We start from the raw sequence: 27,552 nt of genomic DNA, 5'->3' as shown, positions 1-27,552 counted from the left end.
AGATTTTTTTAATTAATTAGATTTAATGTTATAATATTTAGATGTTGTGTCGTTTAAAATGCAATGTATTGGGTCAAAAAATGTGCAAGATTTACTGTATATTTATCAAGTTATCAACCAAGCTGAATATCAGATATTTGTTTAGTTAAAAGTCACATTAAAATAGAAAGCCTGTCAGTAGGAGATGTATCGTGCTAAAGATCTGAATTCTAGTGATAGATGATGTATCCGGACTCCATTCTTCACCAAGTTCATTCCATTTGAGGCGTCCTACTTTTGTTTTATAATAAAATCAAATAGTTTTGTGAAAAAGTAAGCACTACTAATAAAGGCATATTATGAACTATTAATATGTATCCTGAGAACTTGATCTGGTGGTAAGAGGTTGTTATCCGTTAGTGGACGTATATTCGATTCTCATTTAGGTCAACTCAAAAATATTTTGATGAAGGGACAAATTAGGGCTTTAATTCTAGGTTCGAACCCAACAAGAAGCGAGGGTTTATGGATTCTTTCCCGCGTATAATGAGGTACGGTCTCACGGCGGTCGAGACCTTTGACATATTCCCGAAAGAATAGGTTTACACGTGAGATTCTTTGCCGTTAAAAAACTATTAACATTTATAAAATAACTTACTTAAAAATTTTCAGTTTTGTTAATATATTTTTATTTTATTTTATTTAGTTACATGCAATTGGAATGAAAAAACTACTTCAAAGTAACATATATTTTGACTTGGTGTCATGTGTGCTACTAATTGGCACAAGAAATTCGTGGGTATATAGTGCGGATGCCCAACATGCAAGAATTTGTACCAAGCATGCAATTTGTGGGGATTTATAATGTTTTAGAATACAATAGCTTAGAAAACTATCTAATGATTAGAACTTTTCGGATGAGTTTGATTTTGGGTATAAGTAAGATGGATTGGTTTCTTTTGATAACCAATTTGAGTTTTAAGAACTTGAAAGAACTTAACGTAACAATTTTTTTTTCGAACTTTTTTTACACACATGTAATACGTAAGTGTAAGTAACGTAAAAAAATTTACGTTATTTTTTTACACACCGAATCGACTTATTGCACATGTGTAACTAACATTTAAACTTGTGCAATCATCAAAAATACTTATTCTTTCTCCTGATTCATTTTTTAATCAGATTTATTCTCAGACACATATTTCATACTCATTTAATTAAATATTTTGTCCATATTGAGTCCTTAAAAGTCTTACAACTAATCAAGGTTCTTAAAATAACACTCCCTTATGTAAGATAACCAAAATAAAAATAAAAAATGAATGTGTGAGTTTTGGTGCATTTTGATATGGCAAAGGATCCTCCCACACCACCCTGGATCCTCATACACCATATTTTGTCATATACGGCTCGTATAGGGCTATACGGTCGTATTGGACCTGAATCGTGTCAGTTTGTGTCGGCCATCGTTTATAGTGCCTCGTATAGGCCTATACGGGTCGTATAGGCCTATACGGCCGTATGACACTTTTTAAAAAAAAATGACGACAGTATACACAATATATGTGATTTATACGGGTCGTATTTGGCTCGTTTATCTTAACGGGCTTATATGTTGAGCTCAAGCTTAGCGAGAAAGCTCAAGAATTTTTGGGGTTGGTTGACCCAGCTTGTTTATTATTAAATTTTCTAAAAAAAAAATTAAGGTGTTTTAATATTCTAGGCATACTTTTTACTTACATATAATAAAAATTTGAGGTTTTTTTAACACCTAGTCCACATACATTAAAATAAAACTGCACCCCAAAATACATAATGTTCCAAATTACTTTCAGCCTAATCTTATCAACCATCATAAAAATCTTTTATGTTTTAAGCTTAGAAAACAAAAAATCTGTCTATATGGGTCGTATAGCACTATACGGCTCGCATAGGCACGTATAGTCGTTTTCCGGCAACGATTAAGGCAATTAAAATGTTTATGTAAATGTTTTCTATACGGTCGTATAGCCTTATATGATCGTATAGCTTTTATGGTTTTGTCAGAAGGCAATACTAGCCATTTAATGCATATACATACGGCTCGTATAGACCTATACTCGTATACAGGGGCGGACCCACGTAGGTCCGATCGGTGTCCCGGGACACCGATGTTTTTTAAAAATTATTTAGAGACGGTATATTAAATTTTGTAAGGACCCCATAAAAATTAATACTTGGAACCCATACTATTAGGATTGAACTGGTACAGTGGAAAGTCCCTTGTTTTACTTGTGAGATGTTGTAGGTTCAAGCCCCACCATACTCCTTTTTTTGTTGTTTTTTTAATATTCTAGTCTTAGTTATTCAGTTAGGGTATTTGTGTTTTTTGTTAGTTTCTCTCATATTGTCATTATCACCATGCAACATATATAATGTTAACATGGATTTTGCATATTCTTTTATTATTTACCTTGTGTATGTATATTATAATTAATCATTTATTTGTGTTAGAGTTATTTTTTCATGTTTTGGTCAATTATGTAAGACCATATATATAGATTACGTTCATGTTTTTCGGGTATGAATTAAAAGTGTATGTTTCATCTAGTTTCTAATTTAGATTCTTTCTACTTACCCGTTTCCAATGACACCATAGTTCCGTGTTTTATCATGTTCCTCGCCTCGACCCGACCCGAATAACGACCGACCCGAAAAATTTTGTAAACCGAAAAAATTGGGACCCCATTGACAAAAAATCCTGGGTCCGCCAATGCTCGTATAGGCTGCAAAAAGCTGTTTTTTTTTGTCCCCTTGTCAGGCATGCGTACCCTATACGGCCGTATAGGCCTATACGAGTCGTATAGGCATGTAGGGATGGTGTATGAGGATCACATCCCTTTTAATATATGTTATTTTATTTAAAAATGTGGTGTACCCATATCACTAAATGATGGAAGTTGATTAAAATCTCCATTAGAACTGATTTGGATGGGAATGCAAGATTATTTAAAAAATCATGATTGTTGACAAAATGATGATTTTGGTTATATCTGACACAATATGAATGACAATTTGAAAAGGCGTGATGACAAATGGATATTTAAACATGACAAATGAATGTTTATTAGTTGTTTCAGAAAGAAAACAAGAAATGGACATGTGATAGACGATTAGCCGTGCTATAAAGGCTAACTAACAAAATACTAACGTCTTGTTCTTAGTTTTTTAACCAAAGGAAGAAAAGGAAAAGAGAGGGAAGATTAAGAAAGGGAAAGATTTTTTTTTTAATTAGGTGTGTTCTTGAGTTGGAAGAAAATTAGAGGAAAGAAAATGATAACATTTTTATCCTTAGTAATTAGCCCATTTTTGAAAGGATAATTTATTGGGAAAAACATCAATTTAATTCCTCATAACTTCTCCTACTTCTTTTCTTTTCATTCTAAAAAAACAAAAACATTCATTTTTTAACTATCCTTAGTTTTCCTTTCTTTTCCCTCATCTAAAAAAACTCAAAAACAGGACGTAATAAGCTAGTTTTAACGACAAACTAGGCTACCTTAAAATAACTACTCCTATAAACTATCTAAACATATATTTGAACCATCCACCTTCAAGATAAAGTGGAGGCTCCTTACCAACACACATCCACACCATGTCCCTTGGTAGGACACTAGTATCTTTGCACACCACCATAAGTATAAAAATGCTTATTTAATATAATTAATTATTATATAAATATAAACTCATAATTATAAATGCAACTACGAATAAATGCAACTACGAATATAATTGTATGCGTAAAAGTTAAGTAAACGAGCACAAATTATTTAAACCCCTAGCCAAAATCAAAACCATAAAACACTTATCCTATTTTGTTCTTTCACTATCAGTTGGCAACATTGAATACATTCTATCTATTGATAGATGGTTTTATTAAATAAAAAATCTCCCTTTTACAAGTTTGTTGGATAATGAAGAAATAAAAGTATTTTTATTCTCTTAAATTTTAAATAAAGTAAAAAACAAAATATTAACTATACCACTTGATTCACATGGTTCTTGCCGGTTGAGAGCAAAAATGTTTATAAAGCAAAAAAATTACTGGGCTACATATAAAATTACTCGTGCTTTAAAGATGTACTTTAGACCAAGTAAATTCAAAAGTTGAAACACAAAATGGTCACAATATCATAATCTACATTCACATTCACTATACAAGCTCCACAATTACTAAAATCTCGAGCAAACGGAGGAACTTGGCAAATACAATAATCAGTATTCTGCATCACGTTGTGAGAACTTAGTTACAAGCAGTTGGCCCGACTCGACCCAACCCCACACAACCATACCACAAAGGTCAAAGAATCACAAATATTTGTTTTGTTTAATGATGTGTTTGTGCATGCTCGGGTTTGTGAGAGTACTCATAATCAAGATGAACAAACGCACGTTCAATTTCAGGCAAAAGCTCGAGTTTCTCTTGCAATGACTCACCAATATCATGAGCTGTTTGTAGAGGCATGTCGGATGGTAATACAATGTCCACCTCAACAAAGTAGTGAGACCCGAACGTGTATGCTCGTACGGTGTCTATGTGGCGTATAGCCTTGTGGTGGTTCCAACAGAGGTATGTTAGTTTCTGTAGATATTCTGGCGCTGCTGATTTTCCAACTAATGAGTTTACGTTTTCCAACACCGTTAGTGACCATGTGCGGATCGTGTAAAGCGCCAGCTGTGTAAACAATAATACAATTTAATTTTTATGTTACATGTTAAAGAAAAACACATAAACTAGACCGACCCATTCATAATCATAAGTTGGGGGTGGAGTAACAGGTCATGTTTAGTATGGGGAAAATAGACAAAGATAGAGTGGATTGACCCACAAAGACTTCTAAGTGCTTTTTTCTTTTTTTCAGCTTTTCTTGTTAATAACAATGTCTTCATTAAATCAAAATAATTAAGTAAAATACACACTAGATAAATTTTGTTGTAAAAAATGATGTCTTCATTATTATTACAAATATAATCACAATATTTAAGTAAAATACATACCAGTAAGGTTGTATGCATCATGGCTTTCAATTCGTTATGACTCCTTTTTAGCTAATTAGCTGGTCTTTTATGTGACTCCTTTGAAATAAAAACACACCCCAAATTGTTTGAAATGAAACATAACCCAAATGGATACAAACACAACCCAAATTGACCAGTCTGAAATAAAAACACAAACCCGAATTGATACCTTTGAAATGAAACACAACCCAAATTGACCCATTTGCAATGAAACACAAGCATAACTGACGCATTTGAAATGAAACACAAGCTGAACTGACGCGTTTGAAATAAAAACACAACCAAATTTGACCTGTTTGAAATCAAAACACAACCCAATCTGACCCGTTTGAAATAAGTAAACACAACCAAATTGACCCATTTTATTTTAAATAAAAACACCACCCAAACTGACACGTTTGAAATGAAACACGACCTAAAGTGACCCATTCTGGAATAAAAACACAGCCAAAATTGATCCGCTTTGGAATAAAAACACAACCCAGAGTCCAAACACCTTTTAAGTTCAATTGTAGCTTTTTTGGACAATAATTGACGCTTTAACTAATATTACCAAAATAATTCAAATCTTTAAGTAAAACATTTCAGTAAAGTTGTATGCATTATGGCTTTCAACCCATTACAACCCCTTTTAGCTCATTTTAATTTACTCGTTTGAGAAATAAAACACAACACAAATTTCAAAGGGGAAGGGTGGTAAAAAAGAAACTTACAATAATAGCTCCAACAGGATCCATCCAGTCACTAATATAATTAGCAAGTAGTACAGCAATTAGCCCAATCAGATTAGTGACAACATCAAAAAAGTGATCTTGAGCGTAAGCTTTCACAATCTCGTTTGTAAACGATCGGCAATATATACACAGCACGAGTTTCACAAGCGTCACAGATAGCATAATGCCAACAACCCATTGTTCTTGTTCTTTGGTCAAATTAAAATCCTTTTCCTGAAACAATCTTAACAGTTAATACTACAAAACAACAATTTTCTTGATCTAGAATCATGTGCAGGCCATTTTTTCCGTTAAGTGAACTGAATGTTCAGTGAACAATTCATGAACCGTTCCAAAGGAAGTTCATTTATTTAATAAACGCACAAACATGTACAAAAAAATTTGTTTATTTAGTTTAAACAAACGAACTTGAACACATGTCTCGTTCGTTCATTTATGTTTAGGTTCATTCATTTCTATTTGTTCCCTTACATCCATCCAGTTATGTTCGTTAGTTACATTTGTTTAAGTTCGTTAGTTTACAGTCGTTAATATATTCATTTATCATTTTTTGGCACATTACAACTTAGTCTAGTTTTAATTACCTTTTAGGACCAACGCATTGCTCTAGTTTCAGTTATGTTCGCTCATCTATGTTCAATAATTTTCATTAGTGTACGTTCGTGAATCGTTCATTTATATTCTTAACCAGCGAACATAAACAAACACGAACAGTCGAACACGATAAACTTTCTTATCGATCAAACACAAACAAGAAAACCATGTTCCTTTAACCATTTGTGTCCGATTATTTGTTCAGTTAAAGCTAAACGAACAAGCGCGAACATGCTCCATTCATGCTCGTTTGGTTCGTTTACAAGCCTCAAGATCATGCTAATTTACTTACATCAGATGCCAATGTCCGAACCGACTCCAAGATAATCTGCAGCCCGAGTGTAGCCATAACAGATGCAAACACAAGAATTCCCTACAAATCAATTTTGCAAAATTAACACGGTTTAGATATGAAATGATGCAATTAGGTTATGATTCTTTTAAAAAATAATGATGCAATCATAACAACAAATCTTTCAAGTTTTTTTAAAATTATTTTAATGTGACATTTAAGAATCGCAGACTAACCAAAGGCTGCATTCGTCTTTTTCCAATTGGATATTGGTAAGGGTTTGGAGTCTGCATAGAGAATGCTGTAAACCACAAGATAAACCCTGATAGCAGATCAAGAAGCGAATCCAATGTTGATGCAATTATAGCCAATGAACCACTCCTAACGGATGCATAAACTTTTGCAGCAAAAAGAACCATGTTTGCAATATTTGATATTCTAATAGCAAGTGTTTCCTTTTTTGCCAAACTCGCTTTCTCTTCCTGCAAAGTAAAACAATCATCTCAGTCAAAGTCAAAGTCAAAGTCAAGGTTCAAGCACGCGTCACACTAACTTCAAGTCAAAAAAGTCAAACATTTGACTCCTACCGCCGACAACCGAGGCACGAAACCGCGCTCTGCTAATGCATCCATTTCAGTAAATCCCTCCAGTGTCTCTACCTGCTGCTGGTAATACTCTGCTACATTGTCTTCCGGAACTGAGAATATACAAAACTCAATTTAAATGCAATTATTCAAAATAATAAAATATATAATGCATAACTTACAACGGTATTCATAATTCAAGCATGATTTAGAGGGGAATAAATTAAATTGTCCTATAATAATATAAACTGTGTTTAAATACAAACAAAAAACACTTTGAACCAACTCACTCACTCAACAAAACACTACCAATTTCATAAATCAAGATTTAAAACCATAACCAAGCAAATACGCATACAAACAATAATATTCTTGCTGCATGATTATATATTTCCCCAACACATAAGTTTCAATACATATTTTCCAATGATATTCAAGCATAATTTGGTAAATATGTAATATTGCAAGTTTATAGGGGTGAATATGTAATTCCCCTATAATAATATAAACTGTATTTGAATACAAACAAATGACTGAATGACACATTGAACTCACCCACAAACACTACCAATTTCATAAGCTAAATATTTAAAACCCTAACAATCACTATTACACATCAATCAAAATGCACAAATCCAGCTACAATAATATTCTCATATCAAAACTGAATCGAAATTCATAACCTAATTCGTCATTAGTCACAATTTCCAGATTATTATTATTAAATCAATTTCACAAATCCAATAGTATCATAAACAAACAAAAATGATCAAACAATTAAAACTAAAAAACAAAACAAAATTCCGTCAGAGTCTAACGGACTAGTCCAATATTAACCACTTCATATCAAATTATTTAACCTATCAAATTAATATTAATAATATAATAATAACTAACAATTGTATACCTAAAACCCCAAGGCAGTCATGAAGTCCACGTGGCGGCTTCTCCTTATGCTCCGACGAAAACTGAATCCCGTCGAAGTTCAACCGCCATGACACGTCACAGCCGCCAGCACCACCGCCGCCGCCGCCACCAATGATACTCATCTCCGTTAGCAGAAACTCTTCCTCGTCGCCGCCGTGATCGCCGCCGGCGGTCATCGTCTCCACCATTGTAAACCTAGAGTACGGATTCGAGTTGATGTTGAACGAGGGTTTCTGAGATATTTTTGAATATGCTTGTAGGCTGTTGCAGAAACAGAATCTGTATTTGTTTAGGTAATAAAGAGGTGGAAGGGTAGGGAGTGTAGATATGATAAAGGTGGAGGGTAGTTTGGGGATTTAAAAGAAGATCCAATTTTAAGTGGGTAGGTAGGTAAGACCATGTGTAGTCATAAAGTTCCACATCCAGGGGTTATGCGTCACGTGGCGCTCAGTCAGAGTTATGGTTTTGTACAAAAACAGGCCGTAGTCATAACTCTCCACATCCAGGGGTTATACGCCACGTGGCGCCCAGTCACTTTTACAGTTTTGTTTTTTTTTAATTTTTAATAAGAATAATCAAATAACAATAATATTTTATTAAATAAATATTACAAGAAAATTAAAAAAAAAACTATTTGTCGTTGTTGTTGTCGTCGTCGTCGTCTTCGCCCTCTTCGTCGTCGTGTAGTCATTATTCTCCACATCCAGTGGTTATGCGCCACGTGGCGCCCAGTCACTTTTACAGTTTTTGTTTTTTTTTTTAATTTTTAATAAGAATAATCAAATAACAATAATATTTTATTAAATAAATATTACAAGAAAATAAAAAAAAACTATTCGTCGTTGTTGTCGTCGTCGTCGTTGTCTTCGCCCTCTTCGTCGTCTTCGCCCTCTTCGTCGTCGTCCTCGTCGTCGTTTTCATCGTCGATGGAGGATCCATATATAGTGAATTTGGTGTAAAGGAATTTTTATAGAGTTGAAAGAGAATTTTTATAAATTTGATGTGGTTTGATTGGGATGAAATGGTTTAATATATAGGAAATAATTTTTTTTTATTATCCAACGGTCAAAAAAATGGTCAAATTTTGATTAACGTGTCATTCTCAACGTTTTGTATACAACGCACACAAAATGGAAATCAACATAACGCAGGGGGCGGTGTACCCCCTGCGTTTTGCTTCATAACGCTACGGGCAAAGCCACCACTACGGGTGGTTTAAGGTGTAGGATGTGGCTCTAGATACACAAGGGGTAGGCTTCTACTTAACAAGACGAGTTGAGTTTGAGCTTGACTAGACTCGGGTTTGAATTACTTTAATTTATGTGACCTTGAGTTTTAGCTTGGCTTGTTTTGAAATCTTTTTTCATAACTTGAGTTTGGCTCGTGACGACAAATGAAACTTGGGCTCATACTTGTTTATTAAACCGACATATAGTTTAAGGCTCGATTTCGGCCTGGTTCAAGCTTTTGACGAGCTGATCTCGAGTAACTCAGGAGTCGCCTCAACTAGTTTGCACCCATAGTTTATAATAAGATTGTTTTGTAACCTAAAGCCGAACTGAGTTCAGGTAGTTTAAAATAAATCGGAAGACAAATTCAAAATGGGTTCAACTTTTTTTCAACTAAATAAACTTTCTATTTTTTATATTCTATTATTATTATCATCTGATTAGGTTAGGCAAAATAAAGTTGTGTTGATGATAAAACTTTAATTTATAGTTGAATCGAATTTTTGCTTTTAAACAAAAATCCAATAATTAATGCGGATTTTTAAAGGCTAACCAAAAAACAATTATTTAATTTGCTTAAGTTTTTAAATAATTTTGATTGTATTTAGTTTTAGTTCCAATGTATTCGCCATGTATTTCAAACCCAAAAATATCTTAAATATCACCATTACGTATGTTAGATAAATTACAAACGGGTAACAAGTTTCGTCATTAATTCTTTTAAATTATAAACTTAATACATAAATAGATTTTAAATTGATAATATTAGCATCCATGATTCATTTAATTGATTTGAAAGCGAATAATAATTCAGATGCGTGATTGCGATAAGGCTAAGGGGTGTGGGGGGCTTTAATGGGGGTTCCAACCAATAATATTATGACGTGTGGCAGAGAGAGAAACTGGATAAGGGGGGTGTTGGAGCCCCCGTTGGAGTCTCTGGCCCTGGTGTGGAGGGGCTCCAGCAGGGGCTCCAGCGAATTTTTTTTTTATTTTTTTATAAATATATTCAAACAACGTATTATTAAAAAAACTCATAAATTATTAAAAAAAACACACATTAATAAAAAAACACATTAATATCTAAAAATAAAATAAAAATTAAAGTACTAAAAAAACATTCTTCTTATTCTTCGGCTTGGTCTTCTTCGATCAACCTCTTTCGGATACATTCCTTTTGCTTTTCCATTAGCATTTGATCGACCGGATTTAGGTTACTGAAGTCTCTAGTAAGAAAGTCCAAATCTCTCATTCGACTTTTTCCCTTTTTGTCATAAGAGACCACCTCCATGGTTTTGTTGAATTTATTGAGGGATTCAACAAGATTGGCGATGTTTACGGCTTCCCCCTCAGCCGGTTTTTTCCCCTTGGCGTCCCTTCCCAATGGCCCCCTCCTCGGCGGTGAAGACGTTTCCTCCTCCGCAATGTTTAGGTCGAATCCAACGCGGCAATCCGACCCGGTTGAAGTGCTATACGCTCCAGACGAACTAGTTTTAGTCCGTTTCGGCCCTACTTCCGCATCAAAGTCCGGCGCCACCAGCTCAACCCACTTGGAACACCTTTTCAACCTCTCCCACAACTTTAAATCGTCCCACGTCTTCACCATCCCATACCTCCGCAAACACTCCTGCTTTCACTCTTCGACCGTGAAATTGTGAACCGCCAAATCATCACTGTCACTTGGTCTCATACGACTGTTGTTCCTGTTGAAAAGATTAGTAAACAAGCCGACAAATTTTCTGATTACGGACCACCGACCCGAAATCATATCGGCGTTCCGCTCTGTACTCACAACAAGCATGTAGAACGTCTTCATAACCTTTGTCCAAAAAATCTTGATCTTTTGGTAGTCGGGTGCAAAATGAATAAATAAATTAGATTTCCATTTAACTTTTTTATTAAAAATCATTTTTAAAAACGTTAAAACAATTACCGCAACGCCGATCCTCAGAAATGACTATCCAAGCCCGACACAAGGCTTCCTTCTCATCCGATGACCACGGAGTGGCTTTCCGTTTCGTCCTCGGAGTCGAAGCCGGTCCCGACCCGTCCGTTGCAACTTGTTTTTTCCGGTGGACGCGTCTTTTTGGTCCCGTAGCTTCACCGTGTGATTCTTGTGTCTCCGGAACAACAAAGTTAGGAGACGGTTGTGTGTTGGATGGTTGAAAGCCGGATGATTCTTGCGGCTCCGAATAAAACATCGGTTGGTGCGGTGACGACCATAAATCGTCGTCAAGATAATCTGAATCAAGGTTTGGGAACCAATTTCCAGCCATTTTTTTTTTAAAAAGTTGAGAAGATGAATTAATTTTGGGTGAAGGTTTAAGTTTTGGTATAAAAATGGGTGAAATGGAGTATAATTATATAGGAAAATATTTTTTTTTTAATATTTAAGAACCCAACGGCTCTTTTCTAAACTCAATGCAAGATTCTCTCTCTCTTCAGCCGCTAACCAGCTCACGCCTCTCTTTTTTTTTCCGTTAGCGCCCCCGTTAGCACCCCGGTGGTGTGGTGTTAGCGCCTGGGGGCGCGAGCGGAGGGGCTCTAGCGCCCCCGTTAAAGCCCCACACCCCTCAGCCTAACTATACATGCTTTTTGATCGGTGAAAGGTGACACGTGGCGGTATCTTGTGGTGGTGAATAATAATATAGAAAGTGGGTTACGATGCCATGGTCGAGGAAGAATCGTGTACGGTCACGTCTACAATATGATGCCTAATCACCCAAGTGGGGGACAAGAAAGTCATTCTTTTCTTTATTTTAATTCAAGATCTTCAAAAGGAAACTAATTTCGGCAAAATAGTTTAAGTTACAAATATATATTCACAATAATTGACTTTTGAATATCTACAAGAATAGTAAAATACTAACAAGCATATTTAATTAGAGCATTCTCAACCCATTTTTAAATTTGTCAAACTCATATAATTTAGGGTAAATTTAAGAAAACTATCAAAATCACCTCTCCAATCCATTCCCTATTATATGGATGAGTTAGAGCATTCTTATCCCATCCACCATCTTTAACCTCATAATTTAACAAAAATTCACTACTTTTTAAAATATGTCTCTCCTTTTAAAAAACACCACACATCCTAACCTCTATATTTATCTCTACATTCTTTTTTTATTATTTTTTCTCTTTCTATTCATTTACAATTTTAACTAAAGACTATTTTGTCTTATTATACTTTTCGTCTAAAATAATTCTAATAACCTTCAGAAAAATTGCGTTAAACGTTATGCAAGCCTAAAGTCGGCTCGAACTCATATAGTATATTAAACCAAACATTATAATCGATATGCGTTTAAATTTCTTCGTAGGTCCCAAATAACTTCATCCAAAATAGCACTTCATTGAACAACGCTTCAACTGAGTTCCATTTAGGGATGAGCTTGGTACTGTACCGGTACCAAAAATATCGATTCCGAAACAAAACACACACATTAAATTGCAACCTAAAGCACATTGATTTCAAACAAAACAACATTTCAACAACCTTTAATTAAAAACAAAATAAGTCCAGCATCCACAAGGCCAGAAGGCTTTGAATTCATGAAACCCAAAAATATAAAAGTATAAGGTTAGACAATGCCAAAAAAAATCTGTTCTTATGCAATAAGACTTCCATGTAACACCAAAAAGGGGAATACGATTTCTTGTAGCACTAATATATATGCACTATTGTTCGGCCTTTAAAGTTGATTATCTCAATCACGATTGCGTCTCATTATGATTTCTCTTTGAAGTTCCTCAAAATATAGTCGTTGGAGTTCTGTCATAACACTCACGTCCAACATCATAATCCGTTGATCGGATTCATTCTTTGCAAACTTCGCTTTCTCAGCTTCAATTCTCAATTTTTCTGCCTTCAATCTCATCCTTTCTTCTTCAGCAAGTCTATCATACGCCATCTTCTCGGCCTGAAGGCGATAAAACTCTTTCTCTTGAGCATGTGACTCCTCTAAAAGTGTATACTTCATCTTTCTGAGTTGTTTGATTTCCTCGGTTTGCTCACCTTCAACTTTTCGTGATCGTTTTGCAGCTTTCCTACCCAGTGGTCGATCCAATTCGATAACTTCATTTCAATTGCATTTCCAGCCTCGGATGGGGTTGTGGTTGGGGTCTGGGATGGGACCGTCATCCTCTTTTTCTTTGACTCGCCCTTCGCGTCTCGTAAAATCCACTTAGGTTGGTCCTTTAATAGGTTCCAACAATGCTCAAACGCGAAGTTGCATTCTTCTTGTTTATGGTACATAAACTTTGCCTTTTCAAACTTGCATTTAAACAAATAAAATACATCTTAGATAAACAAAATAAGTATTTTTATGTTGGTTCGGACTCACTTTGCTTTATTGACACTTAACTTACCCATTAAAAGCAAACTTAATTTAATTTCATGACCCAACTTTGACTCAGACCCGTCAAGATTAACCCAACATTATAAAATACTCACAAAACAAATTAGAGTGTGGAATTTTACCTTATCATGATCGGTTATGCCACTTATATTTAAACGTTCAACTTGATCTAGGCACGAACAAAAAGTATTAGTGGCCTTTTGAATGCTAGACCATCGATTTGATAAAGACTTGATTGACCTTTCGTTTGTGGTTTCTTTATGTTGCTCGAAGTACAAATAGATATTTTCCCACAATTGAGAGTATTTCTGATCCGTTCCTTGAATGGAATCAAGGCTATGATTAAGCCATGCAGCAACGACTAGCTCGTCTTCTTTAGCGGTGAAATTCACTCCCCTTTTTGATTTCTTAACACTGTTTGGATTTGTGGGTAAGGGTGGAGAGTCGTCAAGACTCACAATAGAATTCCCACAAAGAAGGTTAGTGTAGGATAAACCTTGATCTTGTGAATCCATGCTCAAAACTAAAATATGATACAAAGATCATTATATTATGATTGATAAAGAAATACGGCATTTTATTGATCATATGCATGCATGTATATATAATCAACCTTGCTTTTTTTTTACTCTCATATCAATCCAAACACATAACATAAAACAATAAATGAATGTGTTCTCTTATCTATTATAAATACCAAATTACTACAAGCTCAAATAGTAGACAATTATGTATGTTCCGTGAGGGCAAATCAGTAGATTTGCATTAGATTAGAAAGCCAAATTTGGCATTTCAGCACTCAGCAGCCCATAAAAAGTAAACCAAACCTTTTTTTTTAAAAAAGTTCACAGCACTTTATTTTAAAAAAATGCCATCCCTCAAAATCACCAACAAAACATATCATCAAACCCAAAATCTTTATCCATCAAGCAAGCAAGGAACTTAATTTCTTAATAAATTCCCAAACTACCCTTCCACACCTTCATAACTGGAAGTGATTTCCAGTTAACCCATTAACCATTCATTGATTGGTCAACCAATTAACCATTCATCTCTGCTGAAACAGAGGTTGAAGAAAGCAGAGGATCATTCATAAAATTAAAGATCGAATCGAAATGTTTGGTTACAATGTAATCATCAAACAATTGATGGATGATATTCAAGTTGTTGGATCATTGACATGGTCCCACCTAGTGCTGGTTACCAATCCCAACTCATATAGTAACAAATTCAAACCTTCAAATTATCAACTTCAACATAAAAACAAATAAAATGATCAAAACTAAAATCGCTTTTTGTATACAACTCTAAGCATCTACAAACCCTAAACCCTAATCATGAACCAAATTACAATCCATCAACAAACACCAATAAACCCAAATTACTATCCAAGAACATGGAACCTGAACATCTACAAACCCTAATTAACATCTCTTATCATGCCGGCATATTTGTAAGAACACCTCCAAATCATACTAATAGTTTTAATCCTACAATAAACATATTGAAACTGAGAGATGGAGAGAGTATCTGTTGTAGCTTTTGTAGATGAACAAAGATTTCTTTGATTTAGGTTTTGCCACCGATTTGTTTCATAGGGAAAGAAGCAAAAAAGGAGAAAGTAGATTAACCTACTTCAGAGTAAGAGGGAAAGGAAGATGGGCGGGAGATGATGAAATTGGCGGGTGAAAGTCCAGGAGTTGAGATAGGGAGGGATACAGTAGCTTTTTATAAATAAAGAGTTACTGTAGCATATTTTTTATAAATTAGAGATAGGGTATATGAATAGGGGATTGGATGAAGTGAGGAATTGAAATATTTTTTTAAAATTTAAAGATAGGGGGTGTTTTAATGGATGGAATGAGAATGCTCTTATATGGTAACTAAAGTAAAACCCCAAATATAGGGACTCACTTTTGATCCATACCATATAATATATCACATATCTTCCAATCATCATTTACTATATAACAAAACAAAAGAGAAAAAATTAATAAAGAATTGATTTATAGATATAAATAGGGAATAGAATGTGAAAGAATTTTAAAAAATGATAAACAAATTTATGAAATGGTGTTTTTAGCTAAATTATAGGAAATATATATATATAGAATGTGCTGTGAATCCTCTTATATATCGAATATTTGTGGCAATTCAATTACTATTTTAGAAAAAAAAAATTATCAGTTTAGTTATTTGATTTTCAAATGAAATAATAATATTTTAAAAATAATCACATAAAAAATCCATGATATGAATCCTAGGTGCAGGAGTTTGTGAGATATACAAGCCACATATTATATTAAAAAATAAAAACCACAAAACTAGGATTATTTTTTTTGGTTGTAGATTCCCTATTATCACTTAGAAAAATACTTTAAATGAATGTCACATGATTACTATTTATGTATATTGTGGCTCATGTCACGTTTATAAGCACTATCGGTGCTTGTGTCCACAATTTTTATTTTAACTTGTAATGGTATGGTATTTTGATCAATTCGTTATATTTAGCAAAAACTTTCAACGATTGCTAGTGCGAAAGGCCAAACACGTCATGGATGAGTGAATGATGATGATCAAATGCGTGATTTCTGAAGGCTAACGATCAAAATATAATATAAGCATACCCAATAGTATTATCTATGTAATTATTCTTTATATTTACAATAATATATTTTTTTTACTTGTACTTATCGTCGTATATAATCTGAGGTCTTATCATGCATCAAGATTTTTGGCAAACATACAAGTGGGGTTCATATGGCCATTAGCTAGGATACGAGTATACGACTCACTTTATTTTGTGGTAGGTTCCACAAGAATTTATTTGAATATCACTAATGAGATTATAAGAGAATATATATTTTATTGTTGTTGATTTTAATTCCTTTTATGTATTGTAAATAGTTATTGTCGATTTTGACACCTATTTTAGACCACAATAAAGTCCAATTATGATGAAACATCTAAATATTTTTCATCATTTGATGATAAATACACAAAATTCTTTTAAAGTATGCATAGCAGAACTAATTTTTGAATACGCAACTAATTTACAACATTTGAGTTGATAGTACATAGGTAAAGACATCTTATTGAGAGATGTGCTAAAGCAATGAGATACAGTTTTGAACTAAGTTAAATAAATACTTTAGTTTATTTTGTTGTAGAGTAATAATAAGGGCATTAGCATTCATGGATTAAAAAAAAGTCAAAAACACCCCAGAAATGTTACTATCTTGACATGGTGCGTTGAAGAAAGTAATCACTGTCTTTGCTTAGTGAGACGTGTTTGACGATCATATCGATAAGGGAGACTACTAGTGAAGAAAGTTTTTGATTGGAGGATCGGGGGAGAAACTAAAGTGGATATATTGGTTAACATTCACTCTAACTTCTATAGATCGGTTGGGTCATCTATATCCCTTATACTCTTTACCTATTGCATTTATACTATTATTAAGGTTGTGAAAGGAGTTTGATAAAATCATTATCTTTAAACAGGATAGAATTCAAGAAATCCTATCCGCGCTCGCACACACACATAATATCTAGTCTCACAAGTTAAATGGCAATGGCCAGAATTTACAAATGTTATAGTGGTGTTGGTTTTTTCTTTTTTCTTCAGGCTTGGTGACAGGGGCAAACGCCCCATTACACAAGCTCAAATTTTTGTTGTAAAATAATAACTATCACTTTACAAATAAATGAAGATGTTACTTTAGCTAAAAGATAACATAATAATATTTATTCTAGTATAACCATAAGTTTTCTAATGCTTGTTACACTTCTCATGCTAAAAACTAGTTTCCACCATATACATCCCTATACATACTATAGCATTCTTATTGGAATCTATATCTTCATTGCTAAAATCTCACTTTTCTAAATTATGTTTGATTTCTCACATCTATACTTCATCTTTATCTTTATACATTTTTATTAATTATTTTTGTCTCTTGCATGTTTGATGTATAGACCAAAATAGGTAAGGCACGACCTTTAAATTTTGAAGATGTGAATGGTCTCTCTGAATACAATACGGCAAATTCTTTATATTTTATAGTTTACTAGTTTGAGGTCCGTGTACAACACGAGTAGTTTTTGAAAATACAATATTTGATAAATAATCAGTATACAAGTAACAATAAACCCGTAAACGCTATTAATATAGTCGTTGTACAGTAGTCTTTAAAACATTTTTAAAGTAAGGCCCTGTTTGTTTTTGCCTCTTTTCTCTGAATATAGGAAAACGTCTGATTCGGTCAGACGTAATCAGACGTGGGGCTGTTTGTTTTTTTTCTGGCATTAAGAGGTTCAACGTCTTAATAGCATCTGAACCAGTAAGAGCTTTTAGTGGGTCTGAAAACCTCTTAACCCAAAAAAAAACATACGTTTGTCTCCGGCCTCCATTAACTTCTAACCCGGAGACTAGGCTCCATCTCCGACAACTAGAGGTTCGTCTCTAGCCTCCACCTCTTAATGATTCAGATTTCAGACATTTGAACCACCTCTTAACATTCAGATGTGGTATTCAGATTCAGACTTAAATCTCTAAAAAAAACAAATGGGGCCTAAAAGATAATTATAAATATCAAATGTTTGAAAAAAGAATATGAAGTAAATATTAAATTAACAAATTTGAAGCATAAATTTTAAGAAAGGTAATTATTATTTTACTATTATAAATTTGTTAAAAATGTGAGGATTAATGTAGGAGTGACAAGTGGCAAAAATTGTAGCCTTTTATTAGAGAGTATAGATATAAATATAGATAGGCGTACATGAAGATTCATATGAAGAAAAATAACCGAAGAACTCTAACATTAGAGATGCATAAGGAGATGTAGGCTCCAATGTGAGTGCTAGCATTCGTAGTCTAATCCGTATCCACGTAATTTAACTAAAAATCGTCATTTTTAAATTTATCTATCAATATAAAAAATCTCTTATTTATCATTCCATCGCTATCTTTTTATTATTGGAGGTTCGACTGGCCAATTCCAATGCCGATGGAATTAGTTAAATTGGAGTTCGTTTGATCCATATTTCTCCAGTTCCCATTTTTTGTGGTTCCCAATGAACCTCGTCTCTATCTCTCTCTATACATGCACACGCGCACACACACATGTGTGTGTGTGAGAGTGAGCGAGAGAGAGTGAGAGATCATATAAAATTATAACATTTTTTATTTAAATAAACAGGTAACTTTAGGTTTTTACGAGGCAAGAGATCAAAGTTCGGCTATTTAAGTTTAGCTGGCTTGACTCGGTAATGAGGCCACCACCACAACACAATTGCGATGTAAAGGGGGGGGGGGGATATAATTGGGTCACATCCAGGTCGTGTTCATGATCGAATCCAAAATTTGACTGAATTAGACATGAAATGTCTTAATCAATTAGTTCATAATGAACCCTATTAGAAATGATTTTAAGTATTTATGGATTGAATTTCTTTGGTTTATGTTGGAATTACTCGTAAAAAGGAAGATCTCTATTCAAAAGATAAGCACACTTATTGGTCTTATGTTCAATTCACCTATAATTGAAAATATCAACCAACTTAAATGTTGGTGACGAGAAAGTGTTACATTTCTATTCTATCAAATTATTATTTACTAGGTTATTGACCCGTGGGCGGCACGAGTAGAAAAATATAAATTTTTTAACATGAACCGGTAATATTAAACTGGAAAACATAAGTTCATACATACATGTCGAGACGATAAAAATAATACACAATGGTTAATAACGTCGGTAACAAAAACGAAACTTTACTAAACATCTTTCAAAGTAAAATAAACTACATCTTACAATCATTCTGTAGATTAAAAATAAAAATTTCATATATTAGTAAAGAGTTACTTATAAACAACATTTGTAGTTTTATTTGTCACTTTTCCTTCCTTGTCTAATATAAGCATTTTAACACCGTCTCTACTCTTCATTCTTGATAAAGCAACATATAGCTGACTATGCGTAAACACCGGTGCTCGTAGGTATATGCCAACTTTTGCGAGTGATTGGCCTTGACTCTTGTTATTAATAAATATATAAATAAATATTATACACATTAAAAGTTGTATACTAAAGAAGAACAAATTATAATTTAATGTTTGTAATAGTAAATACCTTCAAAGCAAGTGAGTTTAAGAATCTACATACCATAAAATAAGCAAGGTAGTTGACACCAAGTGTTAATACAGTTTCCATCACAGCATCATAAAAGAAATTTCATGCGAAAAGTAAGATTATAGTCCAAAAGCCACACCCATCACGCTTTAAGAGATACAGTAGCAAAGAACTTCGCTATCGCAATTGCCACCCTGGATGTATACAATGAAAATTATAATTACATAACTATGATGATTAAGAAATGATTAGATGTAACATAAATGCATGATACAAAAATTATAAATTTTATTATATCCATGAAGCAATTAAATTTCCAAAATTTAACTTTCGTTAAATTGGTTGAGTTTTTTTAGTTCATAGTTGTTCGACTGTATGGGTTATAGGGATGGCAGTGAAACCCGAACCCGATTGAAAACCACGAAACCCGATGAGAAAACACGAAACCCGATAGGTAGTTACCCGATAAATGCTCGACGAGTTTGGGATGGGCTTTACTAATCGTGTATGGGTTTGGGAATACCTAAACCCGTTCCAAACCCGATCCATTGCCATGAGCTAGGCAACTTTTGTTGTCTTAGGCTGGTTGTCATGTGTCTTCTGATATACAGTATATTTAAGAAACATATATGGGAAGGAAAACAATCATAAAAGACATTTGTTTATATCACAAAATCTTCATTAGTGAGCTTCAATCTCAATAACCATTCAAGTTAAGTATACGTGTTGTAAAAAAAGTAGAATCTATAATAGCTATTACCAATATATCAAATGGCTATCAAGTTGTACCATTCTTGATTCTTCCTCAAGCAATGTTACTTCAAAATCCTATATTTATACATGTGATACGACAAACACCCAATGTGTTAAGTACTTAAATATAACATAAGATCTCTAAACCAAAATCTATTATCCCACCCCTAAGAAAATTGGAGATGGTACTTACACTACTGAATCCTTGCTTGAAAAGGAAACATCTTGAAATAGTTGCAAGAGATAGATTTTATCCCGGTCCTGGATGGCTGTAAGTAACAATAACATTCAGGTAGTGTATGATGATAACATACTTTTATAGTCCTCTTATGTAAATGTTTTCGAAATAATAGGAAAAGTTTTATAAACATAAAGTTGACAAAGTATTATGATGGTTCAAATTTTAGGTCAAAATAAAACAAATGGTTACATACCTCTTGTGCACACTTGTCTTCACTGGTGCTTTTGGCAGTTTAATTAAAATTACATAAGCTCTGAAATTGGACTCAAGCAAGTCAAGGTTGTCAACAAAATTTATATTTAAGCGTGTTTCATGTGACATATCATCGACGCACTATCATAAGTACCGTATGCCTAATTAGTTTCTGGTGCATCTTCTAGCAAAGTTTTGATGATAATTTCAATTCTGTAATAAGTTGCATGGTGCTAAGATTCTTTGGGTCTCGTCTATCTTCATGACATCCTTGTGTGGAGCAACATATTTTCTTTCATATTTGCTGAAAAAACAGAATCATTGTAAAAAAAAAATAAAAGCAAAAAACGGGCTTATTATCTTATTGTTTTTACTTATAAAATCTAACATAACTTGCATATTATAGGAAACAAGCATGTTTATATAATCTTCAGTAAATAAGAATTCTCGAATTCATTGAGACAACCACCATGATCTTGATAATAAAAAAGAAATGTGTAGTTTAGTCCAAGCAATAAAATAATATCTAACAAAATAAACTTGCAAAGAACTCAATTTATGTATTATAAAACATATAACAATGAATCAAAAGTGTTATGCACAATGTTCATTTTCAATTCTATAATTTATCCAAAAGTGATTTGTATTTTTTTTTTGTTTATATAACTATTCAAGTATAAATTTTTTCACTAATAATGTGTATTTACATGTTTATGTTAATTGTATATTCATCCTCAAATATGTTCCTTCAAAATACAATACAAACATGAATAAACTCATGATTATACAAAATCCAATTACATAGCATAATTTATTTGTGTTGTCAATTTCAATTAATATAATTGTATGTAATTAAATCCAAAGATCGATATTTTAGAAATGTTGATGATTATGAAAACTTAAAAAAATTCCAATCAATCTTGTAAGTAATGGTGACCATAAAGAACAGAAGTCAAAGTCATAAAGCCGTGCGCTACAAGGCTGGAAATATACAAAGTGAAATCGAATTAACATGAATGGTGGTTACTATTGTTGCTATGGTTTATCATTCACTCGTATTTTCACTCCTTTGAATCTTCCGTTGTCATGGAAGCCAAATTGCCTAAACATAAATACATCTTATATATGACATGTAAGTAATGCATCTTCTATGTGAAATGGGATAAATTGATGACCGGTAAACTTCATCAATATAGTAATGAAATAAGTTATATCTATGAGAATAATGCCATCATAGTGTAAAAACCTAAACATTATAAATACCTTCATGTGCTGGCATCAGATTTTACATGAACATAAATGTTTAATGTTGGCATACAAAACAGCAAAAATGGAAACCAAAATTAAGTCAACGGAATTTAGCTTTCCAAAATTCATATTCAAAATTCATAAATATGTTTGACTTGTTTGTAGCCGCAAAAATGGAAACCAAAATTAAGCTAACAACATTTAGCCTTTCAAAATTTATATTCAAAATTCATAAATAGATTTGACTTGTTGTTAAGAATGTAACAGACTTTTAAAACAATTAGTCTTATTACAAGATATATGGAAATTTTAACATAATTATGGTATCATATTAAATGTTATGCTCACTAATTAAAATTAAACGTGCAAATATTAAATGACTATTAACTTGTTTCTTTAACTATGTAAATCAAGATGACAAAGTGCCCAACGGAAGAATAATATGAAAATAAATAAGAATAAGAATTCGAAGTGTAGTGATTAAACTTTTATAGATCAACAATCAAATTCATAACATATAGTGATTACTAAAAGAAGCCAAATTTTAATTTCAAACAAAATAAATTAAAATGAAACTTATAAAACTGAATAAATTGAAAAACAAAACTTTAATTTATGACTAACTAATTTTTGGTTAACTGGATTAATATATATATTATAAGAATCTTTATAAAAACGTAAATACATTAACTAATTAATTAATAATATAATAATTTATTGGTTACCTTAATTAAAACGTGGTAATTAAAAATTTATAATAAAGACATATTAAATTGGTCAAATATATTAAAGATTCTATAATGTACGTGAACACCGGATTATTAACTGTATAACCTATTTTTGTGAACTTCATATAAGTGGTCAACAATTCGAATTTCAAAATGGTTTAAATAAATAATTTTTATTATAAACTTAAGGGATTTAGTTAAAATTGACGTTAAATTAATAACTTGAAACATTTAGAAGAAAATAATATTTTTTTTATTTAAGGCATGGATATTGATTATTTCTGAAATATTTATGAAATAGGTTTATAATTATGGATGATAATCAAAAAATTAAAAAGGGTTGAAAAAAATTAGTCAAATTAAAATGAGAATTATGTTTAAATCTGTAATGTTATTTTAGCCTATTCAATATAAATGGTCAAATTGAGTCAAATTGTTAATTTATTCAAATTCAGTTTTTTAACATATGGTGAAAGTAAAACTCTTTAACATATTTTTGTAAACTTCATATAAATTGTGAGAATTGAATTTGGGTATGATATATATATATATATATATATATATATATATATATGTGTATGTATATATATACATGCACATATATATGACATTTGAATGCGGAAAATCGGTTTTAAATGTCATATTAAATGTGTATAAATCTAAAAATGTAAAGTAAGATAACATTGGAAAGTATAATAATGTTTTAATTGCGTTGACATTGGTGATTTATTTGGACTTTGACTAACAACAATATAAGATTAATTATCTTACCATAGATAATTTTATGTCTTATAGAATAATCAACTAAATTTCATTTCTGGATTATATAATAATTATTTGAATTACATAAATTTTGAAAAATAAATAAATACATGAATACTAACAGAAATATACATCAATATTAAACAAAAATAAAAGGCAGCTTATCAAACAATCCTCAATACATGAAATTAGCTATATCAAGTTGTGGACAATAACCTGAAATGACAAAATTAAATATTAATATCACATAATAAATAAATTACAAATTATTGAAGATTTGAATCATGTGAAAAAAATGTAAAATTGATGTTATAATTTACAACCAAAAAATTTGAATCGCGTTACCCGAAAAACGAAATAGTGAATATCTCAATTGAATCTTCGATTTTGATGTATAACCTAAAGAGATCATAAGAAAAAAAATCACATAATTATTAATATAAAAACAAACAAAAACAGGAAACTAAATAATAATTATTATTGATATAAAACCTTACCGGGATCATATGATAAGAGTATAAAATAGAGTATGATTACAATCTAAAGAGATTATAAAAAAAATCATATAACAATTAAAACATTACCGGAAAACAATAGAACCTTACCGGAAAAACATATAACAAAATCGGTCATTACCGGAATATAAGAGACGTGAAGGAATAGGCCGAAAGAGAGAGGAAACAAAGAGAGAGAGAGAGAGATTAAAATGGTTATGGTTTTCAGTCTTGAGATTTATATAATGTAAGTGAGATGATTTAATTAGCAAGATTTTGAATTCTTATAATAATTAGAGTAATTATTTTAGAATAACTAATATCATAATTACATTAATAGGCTAATTATGATGTTTGACCAGATATAAAAAGTAGTAAATTAACACAATTACACATATATATAATAACAAAATAAAATAAATAAATCTAATAATTATACCGCAAATCACAAAACTCCATTGTTCTTTGGTTTTGATGTTGAGCTTCCCTTAAGAATGAGTTCTTATTATTAAAAAACTTGGTAACATGTCCAATGACATCTAGAAATAAAATATATAAATAATTATACATATAATGAGGGTTATTATGTTTAAAGTTAATCAGAAAATGTGTAATAATCATAATGAGGTGGTAACAAATAAATACAAATAACCTATAGTTCCGCTTTGTAGAAAGTTCTTGGCTTTTATGTCATCAAAAGTAACAAATTTCAGCCCATACAAGCGCCCTTCAAATTCATAGGAATTATAGAGATGCGTCTCCGTTGTGAAACAAAGTTTGTGTGGGCAATAGATGTATTTGTAAGTAGACATATTTGCACCGAGCGATGCCTTCCGAACAATCAAAGATTTATTCTCTGCAAGCCAAATATCATGTTTGGGAATGCAAGGCTTCCTCACACAGGCTTGCATTCTGTTGCCCTACCACATTATTATTAAGATTAGTAAATAATTGTATGAATAATTCAGAAAATGAATGAATGTGTTAACAATACCATCTCGTCTTGAACAATCATTTCGATTGATCAATCTTGCCCGGGCTTTGAGTTGTCCTTCAGTCGCCAAATTCTCAAAATACGACCTTTAGGATACACTCACTGTTAAGAACATCGAGTTGGTTCAACATGGTGATATTGGTTGGCTCCATCTGGCTACAAAAATTTAACAAAAACACAAAAACATTAAAACTAAATAACAATAACACTTTTAAGCTTCAAAAATGAAATATGAAGATGGAAAATATATAAACAAAAAAAACTAAAAACCTTGGCACAAAGCTACTCGATTTTATAAAAAAGGCTTTGATGGTGTAAAAATTAGCCTAACAAATGTACATATTTATAGGAAATGAATTAGGGTTATCGAAAATTATACAAGGAAGGTATAAATGTAACTGATTAGAAACATAAATTTTTGGAATTTTGTCAATTTTTAAAAAAAAATTATAGTAAGAAGTAATAGAATTGATATCGTAATTAATGGATTTTCAAATATATGCAATGTTAGAAAATTAGATTCGAAAAACAAATAATATTTTTCCAAATTTTTTAATTTTATGTAATGGTAGATATGTAAAATGGAATGTTAGATAATGAAAAAATGTAAGTTACTAATCATATAGTATGTATTGTAATTGTAATTCATATAAGGTGTGAAAATAAAAAGTTACTAATATGTGATAGATATGTAAAATGGAATATTACTATTACTATTACTAATTACTAATATATTGACAATAATAAGTGAATGGGTGAATGGGTCAACTAACGTAAATTGTTATTATTAAAAAATAATAGTCAATGAATTTGTATTTTAAATCTTAAAAGTAAATGAGTGTAAATAAATCAGTGGGTCAATGGGTCAACTAACTTAATTATAGCAAAAGTTAATGAATGTTAATTAAATAAAATTATCATTCAAATTTAGACCATAATTTAGTCAATAATTAATTAAAATATGAAGGAGGGAATATCAAATTTAAAATTTTATAAATCTGTAATTAAACCTTTCCTTAATACACTGGGTCATCCTTTCCTAATATCCTTAATTTCCTATTCAGTTTGACAAATTTACTTTAAATAATGACATATAATAAAGAATTATAATATTTTATATCGGTATCTCTATATTATATATATATATAATATTTTTTTCTCTGTAATCTCTATATTAAATACGTAAATAATTAAATTATTTATTATATATTATATATTAACACATGTGGTGAATTAAATCAACAAAAAATATAACAAAGGTGGTGAATGAAATCAACCAAAAATAATAAATTTTTCAAAAATAAATTTTTAATATTTCGAATTCAAAGTATACCTACGATTTTTAAATATTGCATTAAATAGAATATTTTGTCTTGTTATTTAATTTTTAATATTTCGAATTTAGGCAGAATAGAATATTTCGTCTAGCATTAATAGTTAGATTTACACTTTTAGCTAAATGTAATATTAATTAAAATATTACCTTATTACATTATTATTTAAGTATTCAAAATGAAAAAATTAAAGATTATAGGAAAGTATAAAGATAATAATTTAATAGCATTGATAAATCTTAATTTAATATATTATTGATTTATTTTATTAACTTGAAAATTAAAGAATGCCTTGATATAAATGGAAACTATGAGAATCAACCAATAGGAATGGGGTATATGGACTTAAAGCTTATTGCTTTAATAGTATAGTTAGATTATGTTGATTGTTTCCGATTCAACTTGGTTGCACTAGGTATGACATCTAAATGAAATGATGACTTGACATAGAAGGAAAGTTTAGTTTTGTATGATGAATATACATGTTAGAACTTAAGTTAGCAAATTTGCATAATAATATGGTAAACTTAATAAAAAGTGAGGTGAAAATCCAGCTTTATATATATATATATATATATATATATATATCAGAAGTTTTTTTACAGCGAGAAGTGAAGGTGTAACTCCATTAATCCCTAATTTCACTATATTTCTTATGTGTAGGTGCGTTGTGTAGGTGCATATGTATGTGTGTAGGTAAGTATGTTTGTATATGTGTACGTATGTTTGTATACGTGTATGTATGTGCGTAGGTACATAGGTTTGAATGTGGCTCGGTACATTTATATTTTTGTAGGTAAGTTTGAATGTGTAATTAAGACATAAATACAACCAACCTACATATATGTATGTAACATCATATGAAATGGAGTGAAATTAGGGATTAATGGAATTATACCTTCACTTCTCGC

General features: G+C 31.7%; 2 protein-coding genes across 2 annotated transcripts; both read right to left on the bottom strand.

Moving 5' to 3' along the window:
• Positions 1 to 4,138: 4,138 nt before the first annotated feature.
• On the bottom strand, positions 4,139 to 8,536 carry LOC143591340 (metal tolerance protein 11-like). Its single transcript, XM_077071576.1, has 6 exons — positions 8,149 to 8,536; positions 7,245 to 7,354; positions 6,894 to 7,139; positions 6,658 to 6,738; positions 5,751 to 5,984; positions 4,139 to 4,693 (listed from the first exon to the last, which is right to left on the bottom strand). Exons 1-6 carry the CDS (start codon positions 8,354 to 8,356, stop codon positions 4,346 to 4,348), a joined length of 1,227 nt encoding a protein of 408 aa, XP_076927691.1. The 5' UTR covers positions 8,357 to 8,536; the 3' UTR covers positions 4,139 to 4,345.
• A 4,840-nt stretch (positions 8,537 to 13,376) lies between these two features.
• Positions 13,377 to 14,273, bottom strand: LOC143591349 (glutathione S-transferase T3-like). The gene is made up of 2 exons (XM_077071582.1): positions 13,881 to 14,273; positions 13,377 to 13,673 (listed from the first exon to the last, which is right to left on the bottom strand). Exons 1-2 carry the CDS (start codon positions 14,271 to 14,273, stop codon positions 13,377 to 13,379), a joined length of 690 nt encoding a protein of 229 aa, XP_076927697.1.
• Between the last annotated feature and the right edge of the window lie 13,279 nt (positions 14,274 to 27,552).

This window comes from Bidens hawaiensis, unplaced genomic scaffold, assembly GCF_021521415.1.
Source record: "Bidens hawaiensis isolate Kalapana, Puna unplaced genomic scaffold, B.hawaiensis_p1.1 tig00039579_1, whole genome shotgun sequence".
NCBI lineage: Eukaryota > Viridiplantae > Streptophyta > Magnoliopsida > Asterales > Asteraceae > Bidens > Bidens hawaiensis.
Note: the sequence above shows the minus strand (reverse complement) of the source record. Positions and strands in the feature narration are given on the sequence as shown.